At 38.6% G+C, this 18,930-nt stretch overlaps 1 protein-coding gene across 2 annotated transcripts in view; it reads right to left on the bottom strand.

Annotated features, from left to right (window-relative positions):
* ctnna2 (catenin (cadherin-associated protein), alpha 2) overlaps window positions 1-18,930 on the bottom strand; it is a 358,287-nt gene that overhangs the window by 61,326 nt on the left and 278,031 nt on the right. For both annotated transcript variants that reach the window (XM_031302751.2, XM_031302752.2), the window contains one exon: window positions 15,526-15,678. In XM_031302751.2, the coding sequence (XP_031158611.1) occupies window positions 15,526-15,678 (153 nt within the window). The remainder of the gene's footprint in view (window positions 1-15,525; window positions 15,679-18,930) is intronic.

Genomic DNA, 18,930 nt, shown 5'->3' with positions numbered 1-18,930 from the left:
GGGCATTAGCATCTGCATACGGTGTAATGTTTCATAGACTACTGTACCTCTTGACATCAGAGCTGCAGAAACCTTTTAAACAAATATCCCAATACAGTATACACACAGACATGTATGGAATATAATATCACTAAGAAGCTGAATGTATCTGTGTACATTGTGTGCTTATGTGAGAAGGATAGAGTGCTCTGATGCCCTCTATATCCTTCACTGGGAATAAAACAAAGACAGACATTAATTGAAGTCTCCTAGCATGCAAGAACAGAAGGTTTTGGCATGATGGGTAATAACTCCAGTGGCAGCGTGCTTCACACTGACTCCCATTTGAGAGCTAGCATTTCCTGCTCTCCTACTATGCTGTAAGAGCAGAAAATGGGAAACAATTTACAGTACAGTATATGAGGAAGGGCAAATACCCAGGGCTTATCATCATTATAACTTTTACTATATAATGCTTAGATCAATTATAAAGGGTAACACACTGAATTATTGACCTGCTAAAGTATATGCCCTTTACAGAATTAATAACTAACTGACTCAAATTTGATTGGCGTACAAACAAGAAAACTAAAATAGTTGCCTACATTGTATTGTTCTTTAAATGTGTGTACATGCACACACACATTTTCCATGCTATTCCAATGATGTATATCAGGCAAGAGTACAACTACAAAGTGACTGCATTGTGCACCTTTGTGCAATTTCCTTTATTATTCACATTGTTATTACTATTCTAGTTGGTTGTGCACAGTTGTAGCATGCTGGGGGTAGGACTGGGTGGTGGGATGGATGGAATGAGCAGGATTGGCCAGAAGGTTGGGAAAGGGGAGGGCCGTTTTATATTTTGTATATATATATATATATATGTATATGGTGATTTTGTATTTTGTATAGCAGAGTATTTTAAAATATTCAAAAAGTGACTGGTCAAACACAATAGTGTACATTTAATATAATGTTATGAATCGTTCAATAACATGGAGTTCAAGGTCATCATCTAATAAATTCTTTACTAGATTTTCCGAAATGATGTTGTATTTGGAACATGTACTGAACAGTAATCATCTCATGACTAATAATGAGATAAAATCCATTTTACGTACAGTTTCTACATTGAGACAAAATGGGACCTGTCAGAACATTCTGTACTTTGGAACACTGTATTGTTCACATCCTGGAAAAATGAAGATGATACATGAATCAGAGGGAAAAAGGCATTTTGGGACATCAAATGTGATGATGATGACTAAGCCCCCATGGGCACATGACATAATTGAGGATTTATGCTGGGCTATATATCATATTACCATAGGAAGTCTATGTTCACAGAAGCATGGTGCAATGTCAAGTCTTATTCCCCTTTTGCTTTCTCTTGTGTCGCACTTAATCTTGTGTAATCCACTTAGTGTCATATCTGAATAACATGACAGGAATTCCTCTGCTCCTTGTTGAGTACCACCTTTACAGAAGCTATCCTAACTCTTAGCGGGAATGCTGATGGTTTTTGTCTCTGAGCTAAGCTTATCTCCAAGGCAATTTGTTTGTGGAAGGTTTGGTAAAATGTGTCACACAAGCATTGCCACCAATTCATGCATTCTGTGAGAGATAATGGACCCTTGATTTGACTCCCGTTAGCCTGCAGGGGACGGTTGGGGGCAGTCTTTTGTGAAGACATGCTTGATGCTGGTATAATTTCCATTTGTTTATGCTCCTCAATTGGTTGATTGCATCCCAGGGCACAGCTGTAATTCTTCAGAAAAAGGGCTGGTGACCAATTCCCTCTGAGAAACGTGGATTGAGTCACATGGGAATTAACAAAGAAGCCAAGAGGAATAAAGTGCCAAATGTCAGTGTATATTATTAGAATCAAAGTTCCACAAGTTATTTATGTATGTACTAGTGATGTTTTGTTTTTATTGCATTTTGCTAGTATGACAATGGTGTGTTTGAATGTTATTTGGTGATCTGTATCCAATAAAACAACTTTGAAAAGGCCACAATAAAACAGTGTGAAATCTGAAGTTTTTGCTCACACTGCATTTGAAGCTTTGGCCATGTTTAATATGAACATCCAACATTATAACATTATAGACATGACAGAAAATACAGAAAAGCATAATAGGTCTCCTTTAACGATGTGTTGTTTTATGAAATTATGATATGCTTTTATTGTATGAAAAATGAAATCTGAAAATGTGAACTGTAGTGATGTAGAAGTATTAAGTAAAACAGATATACTCAAATAAATTACAAATACCTCACAATTACAGTACAGTAAAGGCAGCCATAACACAGTACTTCATCAAATTTTCAATATTTTGGTCTAGCTTCTGTAGTTTCAGGCCGCGATGCTCTTGATATCAAAAGTGGCTTCATTTTGCTACTCCAAGTTCCTTTATTGCCTCCATGAGCTACTACTGTTGACTGTGTTGGTAAGTGGGTCAAATCAGTAAGCTAGACTACAATAAGTGACTTTCTGTTGTTTTTAGAACACCAGCATGCACCTGTCTCCCATTCACCTCACACAGTATATTTGCCTAATCTGTCGTCCTCTAAACCCGCCCTTCAACTCTACTGTGCGCCTCACATTCTGAAAACCTCTGATGTGAAGTGATAACTGTATGTTGTCACTACTGTATCTCACTTAATGGCTCTTAATGATACAGGACTCTAAATAATATCAGTATAATTCATTCAGGTAAGTTTTCAGTTAATTACAGACAACCTCTTAGCAGGTCAGTGATTAAGCATGACTGTCTTCATTTTTTATCCATTTTCATCTGGCATCATACAGCTCATATTTTATAAACGCTTTACTGGACAGAAAAAAATCTTGCCACAGACAAAGAACTCCCTAGTAATATCAGAATGGCACATGGTCTCTGGAGATATCACCGATATTGTCAGCATATTATACTCTCTTGACTTGAGTCATTGACCAAGGACCCTCTTGCCCACTTTGGTTCAATAAACAGTAAGTCTTGATCCACTTTATTTAATTTATATTTCCTAATGATGGAGCCTACTGTGCTTTTTTTACACTCTAAACTTTAAAAATCCCTTTTGTACTATTCCTCAGTGTGATGCCTCTTCACAATTCTGTCTCTGAATTCTAAGGGAGTGACTTCACTGTACACTTTCTGTTCTGATATGCACTGCAATAGTAAGAAACACAGATGTGAGTCCACTAGACACCTTTGATAGGCAGAAAAGTGCTGAGACGCATTGAGGAACAAGCACTAGAAAACACTCAGAGGTGCTGGGTAAAGTCTGTATGCTACAGCACCACAGATAGATAGATATATATATATATATATTTGTATAGGAGTACAAAAGCTATACGAAAGCCCTTACAGTAATAAGCCGATTCAGTGTTCACCCAATGTGCTCCCATCAAACAGTATTTGTCTTTCTGTTGTGTCAGTGTGAGTTTTTCCTCCATTTCCTTCATGGTAAACAATGGCTCCCGTCTCCTCTAGTGTAACTGGATAAGTAACACTGATGAGCAGAGAGCCTCTCTTAAATACTGAGCTGGTTTCAACTTGAAGCACTCAGAGGTGACCACAATAATGAAATGTGTTTCAAGAAAATAAAGCACAGAAAGTCAGTGGAACCTTAAAGGACAATTCCGGCCAATTTTTACGTTAATCTTGATCGTTATAGCTACGCGAGTACTTTCAACAGAAAAAAACCCGACCCGAATAAGTGCAGGCAACACGGAGTAGCTGCAGCTTCATACTACAAGCGTCCCCTGAGCTAAAACAGCAGTTGTCGGGGCAAGTTTTACAGTGCCGTTGTGCCCTTTAAAGGGGTGGTTCCGAATTTTGGACATAGGACCTCATTTCCAAGTTAGCCAGTGTGTTATTTATCAGTGGAGACAGTTTTCAACACTTTTCATCCAGTCCTTCTAGTTGCAGAGTTCACTGGTGCTAGGCTAGCTCAAGTCAACAGTATCTGCTAGCCTGACATTAAAAGCAGTCTTACACACTCCACAGTACACCCGAGGCAAATAAATTATAACGCCAGACTATCGATGTAAATGTCTGTTGATAAAATAATGTTAGAAATAAAACTACCCTTGCATCGCATTGCAATAGTTATACTTTGTTCCCTGTAGTTGGTAGCACAGGCTACAGCAGCAGCGGAGTGATATTACCTAGGCTACTGAGAAAGCCGGTTTACATGACAATCACGCAAGTTAATTTACCTGCCGCTGTGAGCTCCAACTAATTCCACTCTGCCAGGCTATAACTCACATAACATAGTAATTTGCATGTAAACTGTCTGAGCTTACATGACGTTTCTGTCAGCAATTTCCTAAAGTTAGCGGTTAGCCCAGCCAGGTATCTACCAAGAGTGTAGCTATACCGTTAGCTAACGTTGTCACTCGCCAGGATGCATTGAACTGTAACGTTATCTCCACTAACGTTGTCAGTCTCAATCTATCAGTAGCAGCTAGGCTAACGTTACGAAAGGGGCTAGCTTTATTAGCTAGAGTAGCCTACCAAAAGTTATTACCTGTTCATCAGTAGCTGTTGGTGTAGCTAGAAAGACAGATGGAACCGCATTTGTTGTCAGTGACTTGTGGTTCTTTAGATTGCAGGGTTTTTCAAAATCGTCTGGTCTAAAATGATCACTACACATTTGCCAGTTGAGACGGGGTCTCCGCCGGTGTGTTGATGTCCAAGCCAGCAGTTACTAGGTTTCCCGACTGGATTGCGCTTATCTGTTTACTTTATGGCGCAGTACTACTAACCGGAGCTAAGTAAAATTCCGCCACTGCTGATAAACTAGTCCCTCAAAATGTAATGCGATCATTGAGATGCAAGGGTAGTTTTATTTCTAACATTATTTTATCAACAGACATTTACATCGATAGTCTGGCGTTATAATTTATTTGCCTCGGGTGTACTGTGGAGTGTGTAAGACTGTTTTTAATGTCAGGCTAGCAGATACTGTTGACTTGAGCTAGCCTAGCACCAGCGAACTCTACCACTGGAAGGACTGGATGAAAAGTGTTGAAAACTGTCTCCACTGATAAATAACACACTGGCTAACTTGGAAATGAGGTCCTATGTCCAAAATTCTGAACCACCCCTTTAACAGACACAAAATGCAATTAATATGTCTGTGCCACATGAACAGGGCCCTTACGTGTCAACAAGATGCGTTTTCAACTCAGACATTGTTTAAATTCACCTACCCTGGTCCCTGTCTCGATCCTGCCGGTAGCTAGCTTGCCCTGCTAGCTGATAGCCGTTAGCCGTTAACTGCTAGCTGCCGTTCGGTGAGTGTATTCAGGCAGGCTTCTGTGATAATCATCCCAATAACAATCCACGGAGCAGTGGTGGTGTGGCTATGTCCTCCAGAGGACAGGTCATGTCACGTCTTGAAGTTTATTCCCCCCTAAAAAAAACAGTAGTGCGGTAGTAGCTGCTAGCTGCCCTCTGGTGAGTGTATTCAGCCAGGCTTTTGGGATAATCATCCCAATAACAATCCACGGAGCGGCGATGGTGTTGGTATGTCCTCCAGTTACTGAAGGCTAACTTTAGTTTGCGCTTGGAGCAGCAAGTTCATCTGCCTGTTGCCCCTCTGTTTGTCTTATTCTTTCCAACTCTTGTGAGGCTAGTTCTTCGTCTGTATACTCGGGTTCAAATAAATAAGGACGACCATCAAACTCAAAAGGCTCTTCCGTGTGTTGTATATCTGCTATATTCTCCATAGTTACGTTACTCCAAGCTTCTTCCCTTGTAAACAACTCCGCTCTTCACTCTTCACACACTACTGTTTATCTTTTCCTGCTACAACTGAATTTCCAGGAGACAGCGCAATGCTACAGCTAAGCTTCAGTAACGCTATTACTGTGCAAGCCACAGACATCGTTTATCCCGTTCCATGTAGTTACATAGTCACTGATATGGTCATAACCACTACAGTGCTCAATTACCTATTTTTGAGGGGGAAACAATCTAAACTTTTCGCTGCAAAGACATGATCTGTCCTATGCAGGACATCCACCAGATCACCGGGTGCTCGGGGGATTTTTGTCGGCTGCGGGAGGGGGACGAAGGCTGCTTGCCTGGCTAAGGGAACTAGCTACCACACAGATCGACACTGACAAGCCTCCTACTCACCAACAGCAGATCGAACTGCTACGTGATGATTTTTTACAAAAGCCTGGCTGAACACATTTATCAGGGACGGCAGATAGCAGCTAACAGCTAACAGCTAGCAGCTAACAGGCCAAGCTACCCACCGGCAGGATCAAGACAGGGTAGGTGAATTTAAACAATGTCTGAGTTGAAAACGCATCTTGTTGACACGTAAGGGCCCTGTTCATGTGGCACAGACATATTAATTGCATTTTGTGTCTGTTAAGAGGCACAAAGGCACTCTAAAACATGCCCTTAGCTCAGGGGATGCTTGTAGTACGTAGCTGCAGCTACTCTGTGTTGCCTGCACTGATTCGGGTTGGGTTTTTTTCTATCGAAAGTACTCGCGTAGCTATAGCGATCAAGATTAACGTAAAAATTGGCCGGAATTCTCCTTTAAAACAAAACTAAAGTAAAATAAACAAAAGGAAAATGAAAGTGGAGTGGGGGATGTTGAATGCTTTATGAAGGCAATATGCACAGATATGTGCTTACTCACAGGCTTTGTTGCAATAATCTAAATTACCGAAATCTATTGTACTGAGACAACAATTGAATAACCACATTATTTTCTGTCTGACTTTTTTTCTTTTGGCTGTAAGCTCACCTAAAAATAACTCCAAAAGGGGCATACCTAAAGTGGATTAGGCAGGGTGTGACGTATCTTTCTACGCACATCCGTGGCTACATCATCCAAAGGCAGATTTCCTCTGAGGCTAATAACTTTGAATGAAAAGAAGGGATTAATGTTGGCTTAAAGGTTTGGGTCATCACAAATAGACCTGTTCCAACAGTGATCCATCCCCTTCCCGGTTAACTGTCCAGTAAAGTGCTTAATGCAGTGGCCCCCAGAATAATATTTACTGCTGCAGTCTGTCTCATGTCGCTGAGCCCTGAAGGCCAATTCAGTATTGGTTACATTCAACAGTGTATTGATTATGCATAATCACTGGAGGTATGTCTTTCCCCTTGACTCTGCTCATGTCCAAAGTAAGGTCACCGCTGTAAATCCAAAGTAGGAAAAGCTAATGAACTGATGAAGGTAAAGTGAACAACCTATCTTAATGTAGCTAATGTATAGAGAAAGCTCTATCATCACAGACACAATATACTGCATTCCTGAAATAAAAAATACTACATTTGCTGTAACTAATTAATGCATTTACAACTTAGTGGATTACGCTGTTATTGCAGCATTTGGGACAAAAAAATATAAACCGTTTATTCCTAATGAAAAATTCAGGTATCAAAGAAAGCTAATTTAGTAAATTAAGAAAATGGCAAATGAAAAATACTGCAAAGTAGGGTAGTGAGGATGCAAAAGCAAATACAAAAGCACTACAAGGGGGGGGAGGGGGGGGGGTAATCATAATCAAAACAACATACAGAGCTATGCAAAGAACAATATAAGCAATAATAGGACCGGAGAACAATGCACACATGTACAATAAAGACTTGTCTACACATTATGCAACTCTGCTCTTGATTGCAGGAAGCATTGCAGATATAGGGCCCTGTTAGAGATAAGGCAGATACAAAGGTGTCCTGCATAATGCCACAGTGGTTAAAGAGAAATGCTCCAAGACGGAGTCAGGGTCAAAGGAAAACCTAATTTTGACATTAGAAAAGTGATGGAGCGTAGAGGTCCAAGAATTGCTGGCATGTGTTAATTCTCGCTGCAGTGGCAATAAACCAAGGTAACTTTAAAAGATTGGATATTCATCTTGTGTTTGAATTAACAAGAGCATATCCGTGTGGGCAACACTAAAGTAATGGAGAGTTTGGCCTGCAGCATCAACGTAAGAGGCAGATAAAAGGAGGTTAAAACTGACAAATGGTGATTATACATGTGTATTGAATGGTGTGAAAAAGATAACAATTATATACAGCCGTACAGATAAAGTAGAGAGGGGTAGTAAAGGCTGTAGAGTAGTAAAGATTTATTTTTAACTATACATTTGTACCGAGACTTTTATATGGATGAACACTCTACTAATTCTACTGTATATTCCTTTCCAAAATGTATTCAATAATTAAAAACACCACTTCTGACCAATCCTCAGCCACAATAAATATCTCCAGTCTCTCAAGGGACTTTGTACTCTACTCCCTTAGCAATGTTAGCACATAGTGACAGTCAAATGGGGTGTGATAAAAAGTGTACTATGTTGTATGAGAAGTCTGGACTCTTACGCCTAAATTCCTGATTTTGTAAACTTTGGAGCTTTGGAGGATTGTGAAGATATGAGGGAAGACAGATGAGAAGACATGGGTTGTATAGTGGTGTGGAATGTATAGTTGTATGTTGTCAGTGTTTAATGTCATTGTTTTTGTTGTAGATTGTGTGTGATAATAGTGGATTTGGCTTAGCCAAGAGTATATCTTTTAACACAAGTAGTTTGTGAATGTAAAAAACACAATTTTCTATTAAATACTTCAATAATGGAAAAATCTTAATGGACCAGGATATTTAAAGTTTAATTAAACGTCTAATGTTCTACCTATAATGTTGCTATAGCAAATCATTTAAACATAATTTTAGATGATAATTTCTCATTTGTCAGGAAAAGGTATAATATCTTTATTAATAGCAACCCAAATTGAGCAGTTGACTTGAAATATTGATAATTGCTGTGATACTTCTCAGCCAAATGATCTAGGCTACACTTTAAAACATGGGAAATAGATGATTCAATAAAATAGAGGTTATATAGAAGAACTGTGAAAAGGATTATAACCATGATACTCTCTGACTGAGGATCTTAAGCTGGCAAACTCATTCCCTTCCATAAAATATCTTATTAAGACTCACTTTTATCTTATGGCTTTTTCTTAAACGATGGTATTTGTTGTAACTATTTATATTATTTAGTAGTACATTGTTATATGTTATGTTCATGATCTTATTAACCTCTATATTTTATTGTAAAGCACTTTGTGACTAAAATGTGCTATATAAATGAAGCTAATATTATAAACTAACACAGATAAACACAAGTTTAAAGGGTATCTATCAAACTGGAAAAATGCCTTGATTGGTGATGGGTTAGGATTAGGTACTTCTCAATAAAATTAGCCTTGGGAATTAATTTGTTAAATCCTGAGTACTATACACCAATGATAGAAGGATACCGTTAATGTACCCCTTAAACACTGACAAATAACTAGCTCTCTATTTCTCTGTGTCTGTATCAGGGGCGATTCTAGGATCAAACCTTTAGGGGGGTTCAGCCCCTAATGAGAATGTGACACAGATACAGTGCATTGCAAAAGTGTTAACACATTTTTTTGACACTATTAACACTGTGATGGAACTAAACCTGACACGTTACTGTAGAAGTCACAGTGATAACGAACAATTTGACATAATGTTCTAACATTAAGCAATTTTAGTTGCTTACGTTTCAATTTGGGTTCTAATCTTGGCTTGAGCCCCCCTAAAAAGGGTCTAAAATCGCCCATGGTCTGTTTAATATACCTCACCCACTTCTTACTGATTTTCCTCTAGCTAAAAGGATCCTAACACTGTTTGGACTTCAGTTAAAATCGCACAGGGATTGTCAGAAGTCATATTACATGGGAATTACAGGTGTAGTACAAGTGTTTTTTGTCTGTCTGTCAACATTTCATTGTTCTGCCAGATTAAAGAAAAACAAAATAGCATGTGTGTTAATGTGCGTGTTAGTGTATACACGTGAAAGGTTGTAAATCACTACACGCATACGCTGTGTACTTGTGAGGTTGCAACTATTTGTATATTGTAAATACTGAGCTAAACAAGAAGACATGACCAATACTAATAACAAAATCTAATTTGGGAGTCATGGAGAAGAGCAGGTTAATTCCATTCCATTTTACAGATCCATTACACGTCTTTAAGCCAATGATATGCCCAGCTAAATAATTAGTGGTTTCCTGTGGTGGTCAAGATGGTGTAATGAGTATGATGTGATTAAGAGAGCCCTTGGGGTAAACTTGGCTCGTCACTAAGGTGAGCAGAGAACCATGATGGAGAAAATAGAGATATTGTACACTGTGGAGTCAAATGGAAGAAAATCAGATGAAAACAAAGTAGACATGACTAGGGGCACTTTTTACTTTAACACTGCTGATCATGTCCAAAGTCCAGGCTAATAGCTTAAGACAGCTCCTCCCTAACATCAGGGAGATGACTGCAGTGACACTGATCAGGATGTTAATTAGCCTAAAATATTAGAGGATTGTGATGGTGGTTATGATGACTGTGTCTGTGATGGCACGAATAATGATGATGACAGCAATGACAATGATATTGCCAAGTATATAGGATAGCCTTGAGTGTATTAGCTATTCAGCTAGTAAGTGCCAGTATTGTGCACACTCACCCTGACAAAAGAATAGAATTCTGCACTGCACTTCCTTAAAGCTTGTGCTCTATATTTGCCAATATGTGGTATGGTAACTTTTTTTTTTTCTTTAGTACAAAGCTGCAAAATAGTGCTGCACATAATACCTGATGAACTTTCACATCTGCAGTGAATACCTAATTCTCAGTTCTCTCTCAACACTATTGCCATATTAGCATGAATGCAAAAACTGCATTCAACCTGCAAACATCAAACTTAACACTCACTTTGTGAATAAACAGTATCACAGTATAAACACTCTAATGAGATGACCCCCTAGTAACAGGGATTCCAGAAGCTCCTTTAATAAGTTTGTTTAAAATGTAATTCTCAAAGCCCAAACGCACTGAAAGCGTCTGATGCGCACGTTTTGAAGTACACCTATTGTTTTAAATGGCCGAACACGCGTCAACCTTATTTCGATTGGGTCAAATGAGGACCCGGCGAACAACACTGGGTTTTCCGCAGCCACATTATCTGTTTGGAGAGAGCTACTGTAATGATGCGATCGTAATCAAAATGTATATTAAATTATTTAAATTCACTTCCCAAAACTGTGCACTCGCTGCACGTCCACCTCGCTCTCTCTGTTGTGATGTTGTGTTTACAATGTTTTTAGATGCTTCCGCTATCACTGCAGAAAAACAAAATCATCTGTTTCTTGTGGTATTGATGAAAAGTGAAAAAAAAAAGTAAATTTCTCTCTATGCCCTTATAAATACATAATCTAGCCTATAAGATTGTTCTGTAGCCTAAATTCATTTTTAAAAAGTGAATGAAAATGAAATGTCTTAATACCAAAAAAGAAACTTAATGGGTAATAATTGGTTAAATTATGATGGAAAGTTTAAGACCCTGTCTATCAAGGGAGAAAGGGGTATCTGTAATATACAAAACATTTGCCTAAATAGCAACCTTTTCTAAAATACTGCTAGTTGCACTTTAAGTTTGATGCATGCAGTGTGCCATAGGAGCATCAATTGAGGCGTGTGAATTATCAGTGTGTTTGGGCATTTAATGTATGACAGCCAATCTCATCCTCGTCTACCCTAGCAGATTACTCATTTCCATCACTTGATCAAACTAGAATTAGCACCTTGCGGTTGTAAGCCTCCGCCAACCAGTCAAGTTGCAGTTTACATGCATGTCTGTCCACACTCATATAATATATGTAGTGAAGACTTTAAAGCAATTTAATACAAAGGTATTATATGTATTTTTGGCAAAACATGGATGCTTCAAACACACGTTCAACCTGGCAGTACAGACTATCTATACAACCACCACAGTTTTAAGGTGGGCACCCAAGATTAGTGTCACCAATTCCGTATCCGACCAAATGTGGAATATGGTCACAATCCCCCTCCCTCTGTTCCTGAGTTATAGCGTTGAAAAATAGCCAGATAAGCATTTTAGCTGAATATTATGATGTCACAGTTAATTTGACCTTTGGCCCTTTAAATATAAAATGTCATCACTTCATCATTTGCTCTTATTAGACATTTGTGTGAAATGTTGTCATAATTAGCGTAGGACTTCTTGAGTTATGGCCAAAAATGTGTTTTGTGACGTCACAGTGACCATGACCTTTAACCACCAACATCTTATCAATACATTCTGGAGTTCAAGAGAATTTTTGTGCCAAAATTGAAAAAATTCCCTCCATGAGGTCGTGGTATATCCCGTTTTACAAGATTGGGACGGACAACCCAAAGACATAATGCCTCCGGCCACAGTTGTCTCCCGCGCAGAGGCCTGAAAAGACACTATGTCCGTAGCTCTGCAATCACAGCTGGAGAGCTCTAATATGACGTTGTAGACAAAGTACTCAATCCATTCACTCCAACCCCTACCATGACACTGATGGTAATATGCTGTGTTACCAGCCCAGTTAACAGTGAACCACAATGCAACAGACAAGCCAGAGAGGCGTGAGGGGACCAAGGGAATGTTACATCTTGTTAAAATGAGTATACTACCTCTGAGACTGACCAATACCTTAAAACTCAAATTCCTCACTCTCATATCCGCTGTAAAATCAGATGAAGTAGTTGTTAGTAATGACGACTGACTGTACAGACCATCGCCACTCATATCCCTTTAAAGCAGACTAACAATGCATGTGGGCTGTGTAACACTGATTTTTTTTAAAAACATTTTCACCCACCATTTTTTTAAAGAACAGATTTCAATTTTGTTGTCACACATTTGCTGCAACACATGATCCCTTGTAATGAACACCGCTGAGGGAATGCACCCAGTAAAGTTAAGGAAAATATGCAAATGAGCAAATGGGATGATTATGCAGCATATTCCATCTAGGTAACATTTTTGTTAACATTAGCAGTGTTTATCAAATTTTCCCACAATGCTGAATATTATTAACACACAAGTTGCTTTTTTAAATAAATGAAATAAATTACAATACAATTGCACACAAAAGGGTGTACTAGGGCTCTTGTCTGCCAACACACAAGCTTGTGATAAGCCATTGCACAGCCAGTGAGCTAGTCTCTGCTTGGACTGGGGCTTACACTCCAGCATACAAACAACTGCTGTGTACCTCACTGTCGCAACATGCTTAACATAATAAACCAAAAAATTAATGGGGCAAAAGCAATGCAATACTCCCCCCCCTTTTTTAACTTTATCAAAATAATAGAATGCATTAGCCTGAAATGCCCTTGGGCTAAACAAAGGACATATTTTAAGTGTAGCATCAGTCAGATCCTCCCTCATCAGCAAACATCTGGGGAAGACCGAAAGGACACACAAATCACTCACTCTCCAGCTGATGTCAAAGGAAGCAGCAGTGCTGTTTTAAGTAAGGCCCACATAAAGGCTTCTAAAGGCTCCTTTGAAAGGGCCATGAGAACAAAAGGCAACGCCCACTGAAGGGCAGAGGAATTTATCACAGGACTTTCACTGCAGATGGGGATGACCAAGAAACAAACTCTTTCCAAACTCCACATGAGAGATAGTAAATGCATAAACGTATAAACTTTGATGAAATGTGTCAAACCTCTTTTAAGTATAAGCTAAACAGAGTACATAGCTGACCTGTGTCACTTTTTTAAAGTTTGTAAAGATGGACATGTGCCTATGAATCATGGATCAGGCTTCGAACTGCAAGGCCATTCCACCAAATTTGGAAACAAAACAAAAAACATGATAAATGAGAACATATAAGAAAATAATGAGGACTGATGTTGCATTTTATAAACAATGGTGATATTTTAGCAACTCGAGTAAAAATAAAACACTAATTGGCATCTAAAAATGTAGATTATAATGGAGCAAAATTTAGCAAAACATGGAGACGGATAGCATGGTTAGACGAAGAAGAGCAAAAGCTTATTATAGTCTGAATACAGCACAAATACTTAATATGTAACAAAGCCAAGTGACACCGGCTGCTTTATTTACCTGTTCTATTGGAAGTGTGTCAGCGTGCCTGCAGTGTGTGGCAGTAACATGCACTGTAACTTACTCCTGCTGCAGGATTCTATCTCAATTTTGACTGAGGGGCTATGGGTTTTTTAAAGATTACATTTAAATTCATATGAATGCAACATACTTATAACATGGAAGTCTGACTTGTTCATATCGTCTTCTTATAGGTAGACTACTTACTGCAAACTAAGCTAAAAGAGACAACAGTAGATACTGTATGTGTGTAAACAGACCCTCAGTGCCTGTAGCCTCAGACAGGTAAACAGTAACTACCCGCCATTATACATAGGTACATATAGTATGAAAAAATCTCCCTGAAAGTTTTATTTACAGTTGCTGTGATCATTATTTGTTAACCTTTAGAAAGGTGGTGCAGTAGCAGGTGCACATTTACATACATTTAGTGTGTGGGACATCTCAGGTGCACAGAAAAATAGTTTTAATTGATTTATTTATAGCAACAAAAAAGCCACTGTCACATGATGCACATGCAAACAGTTTAGTCTGAAATGTATTTAATTGAATCAGCATTTCAAAAATTCAATTGTTATCCAGGACTGTCTAAACTTGTAAGATTGAGCTGTGATTGGCTATTCACATCACCACAATGAAACACAGAAGGAAAATAAAGCACACTGGTCTATTTTTCCAGCTGCAAGCAGCAACATTACTCAAAGTGGCTAAGATCTGCACGCCGAGCTGCACACCGAGCATGTTATTTGTAAAACTGAAATAAAAGTCAATGGTGGTTAAAGCTTCGAGTTGTGGTTTGCAGAATGATGTTTAGCCACAAATGTCTGCACACCCAGTTAAGAAGAAGAGCATGTTTAGAAGCGAGATTTACCTCCATTTTGCTAAGTAACCACATTGCAAATAATTTAATAACATTTCTCACTGTCTAGGAGGAAAGATATTTGTATGTCATTTAACACCAATGAAAGCAAGAATGTGCATACAGAGTGCAGAATTCTAAAGGAAGTATCTGTGTGTGTGTGTGTGTGTGTGTGTGTGTGTGTGTGTGTGTGTGTGTGTGTGTGTGTGTGTGTGTCTAAAGAGTGTAAAGATTTTGATAGTGTACATGGGCATATTGTATTAATTACATACTTGCTCTACATTTGCATTTTTGCAGTTTCTTTTACCACAATCAAATACACACATACATACATATATATATATATATATATATATATATATATATATATATATATATATATATATATATATATATATATATATATATATATATATATAGCCAATATCACAATTTATAATATGTAAATTTAGTCTTTCGACATGCAGAACAGACTGAATTTTCTCTCTTTTTTTTTAATGAGGAAGGTTTGTATTGCTCAATAAGAACAATGCCTATGTGCACTAGTTGGAATCCTAATTCTAGGCACCATTATGGTGACCTGACCTGCATTGCTCATATATTTGCACAGAACTTGCACATACATATTAAGTTCTGAACTAGCAAATAAGAATAGATATATATGGGTATATACGTGTGCCCTCATGTATAATTCATGACTGACCTCCACCAACTTGTTAGCATGTTCACGGAACACCTGGGCGTACTCCTTGACCTCCTTCTCGTTTCCACTCTTAGCCGCTTCAATGAGCACCAACAGAGGGACGTTGGTCTCCAGGAAAGAGTCTGAGATGTGGTCCATCACTGCCTTTCGCAACTAGAATACAGAAGGGGAGAGACGGGAAAGAGGTCATATTAATATTATTGCAGATGACTTTACTGTATTACATTTGACAATGATTGCATATCAGTTAGCATTGTGATGAATATGATGTAGTAACATAATGGGGTGAAAGGACAGCGAGAGAGAGAGAGAGAGAGAGAGAGAGAGAGAGAGAGAGAGAGAGGCAAAGAAAGAGGATAACTCTCAACAGGCAGTTCAGTGTAAATTGTTTGTAAGGTGTCCTTTTCCCATAAGGCCTTTTACCAGAGCAGATTTTGTGACTTATATCTTTGTTTATGGAATCGTTTGGAATCAAACTGGCAGGAGACTTGGTTGTTTTATAAGACAGTAAAGGACTCTGATGCTCCTCACTGGGATTTGAGATGAGATGCCAGAGGGAACAGTATAGAAACTACAACAGACAAGTCCTTTGTCTTACACAAATAGGGAGTTAGTCACATGAGACCAGTACTAAGACAGACAAGAATACATCATTGGGACAAAAAGGTGGATTCCCACACATGTAGTATCACCGTTGATTAGTCATGAGGTAATTTACAGTCTTAAAGCTTTCATGGTTAATTAATTTGTTCTAATTATCTGCACTACAAAAATGCAGTGGTATGAGTGCTTCTGTAGAAATTAAAGACTAAGCCCTATACATTATTATTTTTACAATACATTTAAGTTTAATTTGCTGTTAAATATGCTATTGTGTTATTGGAATTGTAACAGTAACATAGCACTTTATTAATCCCACTTTATTAGAATTTCTTAAACACATCAACATCATGAGTATTGCAAGTATTAGTAATTTAGTCATTCAGAACAATGGAGGTCTATACAAACTAAAACGGCATACATTTTACGCACACAAACACCACATCCGGCCGGTTCAGTTACCAATTCACCACACATTCAAATGATGACATTAAAGTGATAAGTGTTAAATTAACAACATGGATGACAGAGATTTGTTTGACTTTTCAAGCAATCTAATATAATTAGATGTAAAGCAAACACAGTGAACATATTCCTGAATTAATAATGTTTAAGCAGCAAGGGAGATGGTAGAGGGAGCTAATAGCTGTGACTCACAAGGAAAAAAAATCATTTAACAAAGAAAGAACGTCATATGTAAGTCTGCCAATCGCACTTAAATAACCTGCAGCAATTACAATCTTAATTGCCAGTCCACAGAGTGGAGGAGTACAATAGTGAATTATGCCTTCCTCTGGGAGGATAATCCATCACTATTGCCTCTGGAAAGAGAATACATTGGCCAGTGTAGTGGACATGACAGGTCTGCAAATTCTGTAAACAACCTGAAGCCCACACTCTCTGTAAGCACTCCTTTATCCAGAACTCTATAATCCTGGATCACCGATTTGGTGAGATGTGTACAGGCTGATAAACTTTGACATTTTTGAATTGTGAATATTGCATCTTTTTCACTCAGCAGAGACATACTTGCATCAGTGCAATTGTGTAACCTTGCTATCCTGTCACTTGGTGGGAACGGTGGGGAATCAGGGATGATAAAAGCATTGCCAGAACTACAGTATCTCTACACTATGTAAGTGCTGTTGCAGCACTGGATAAAGGTGTGACAGAACACACTAGCATTCTGGGACAGGTGGGGAGAAAAAGATCTGGGGTGTTTGTAGGCCTTAACTGTGATTACTTCACCAATAATTGAAGCAGTATGGTGGCTCAGTGGTTAGCACTTCTGCCTCACAGCAAGAAGGTCCAGGTCGTCTCTGGCCTTTCTGTGTGGAGTTTGCATGTTCTCCCCGTGTTTGCGTGGGTTTCCTCTGGGTGCTCCGGTTTCTTCCCACCATAAAGACATGCATGCTAGGTAACTAGGACTACAGTTGAAAATTAGCCGACTGGCTAACACTGGCGCATTTACAGAAATGTTCATTAATGTGCATTGTCCTAATCAAATAAATAAATAAACAAACAAACAAATAATGTTACTGCAGTAAATATAGTAATGGAGAGGGGTGAGGGGGATGTTGTTGAGCTGCATTTTGCATGTGGAAAATGAATTGTCCTACCCACATCTTATCACTGTGTCCTAAATCAATACTTCATTCTAATTCTAACCAGGTTTTGAGTGTGGAGTGTTCACATTGGGAAAGTGACATAGTTAAGTAGCCTAAACTCAAAGGCGTAAATATGCATAGTGAATTGCACAAAAAAAATGGTAAAGATGAAAGGAATTGTCACAGCAGTAAAATTTTCAATATTTTTTAAAATCTTAGATCAATCAGATAATAAACAATGCAGTGCTACTGATGTGTCACATCTTGTATACTTTTATATAGTACAGAACAGTATAATACATTCATTTATTGCACACATGGCTGGAATAGGGACACAGCACATGTTTTAGCATGTGTTTTTCTGTCATCAGGATTAAGCCCGTGATGATGGAGACTTTGACGATGGTATGAAAAATCTGAAGAAAGTAGACCAGAAGCAAGAGCAAAAAGTACTTGAATTATGGATGGGCGTGAGTAACTCACTGTTATGAACTTGAGGGCTCACTCAGGGAACTCAAGCTCTCAGCTTTTTTTAATCCAATAATAAATAAGCTCACAACTCAACTAACTCTGGTCGAAATTAAACCCAGGCAGATGAATGGCACCCGATCTCCTTTTGCCAGCATGTACTGCCCGTGCTGCAGTGACACAAAGCTGGTTGAAAATGTACAATGTTTCCCTTTAATGTAGAGTTAGATGTGAGAATATGCTGTCTACACGCTGTTTTTCCCCACTGTCTCTCTCTACCATTACCGAGTGAGAGTGGTCAGCGGCTAAGCAGGGCTTATTCATTAAATCAGCATTCAAATGTTGATTTAGAATTTGAATGTCAATGTTATTAATAAAGCTTCGAAGCCTTGAACTATGCAGTACAGCCCTAATGGTATCTGTGACTGTTTTGATTGAAAATAGTTATTGCTGCTGCATGCAACATGCGGGACGTGATCCCCCGGGTGAAAGTCCTGTATTGTTTGACCCATCCACCACTCCGACCAACCTCCAACTTTCGGCTTTTCATACTACTCCCTACCGTATTTGTGCTATGATCACGAAACATGCTTCCCATTGAAATACATTACTTTACATTTTCGTGCTGGCCACCACGAAAAAAACGAGAAAAACGTCCCAGTGAACACGAATCAATAGATTATATAACGTGACCATTTCATGAACTGCCGTGAGACCGTGTTGTTATATC

Source organism: Sander lucioperca, chromosome 4 (genome assembly GCF_008315115.2).
Source record: "Sander lucioperca isolate FBNREF2018 chromosome 4, SLUC_FBN_1.2, whole genome shotgun sequence".
NCBI lineage: Eukaryota > Metazoa > Chordata > Actinopteri > Perciformes > Percidae > Sander > Sander lucioperca.
The sequence above is the reverse complement of the archived record's forward strand: the minus strand, read 5'-3'. Positions and strand labels throughout refer to the sequence as shown.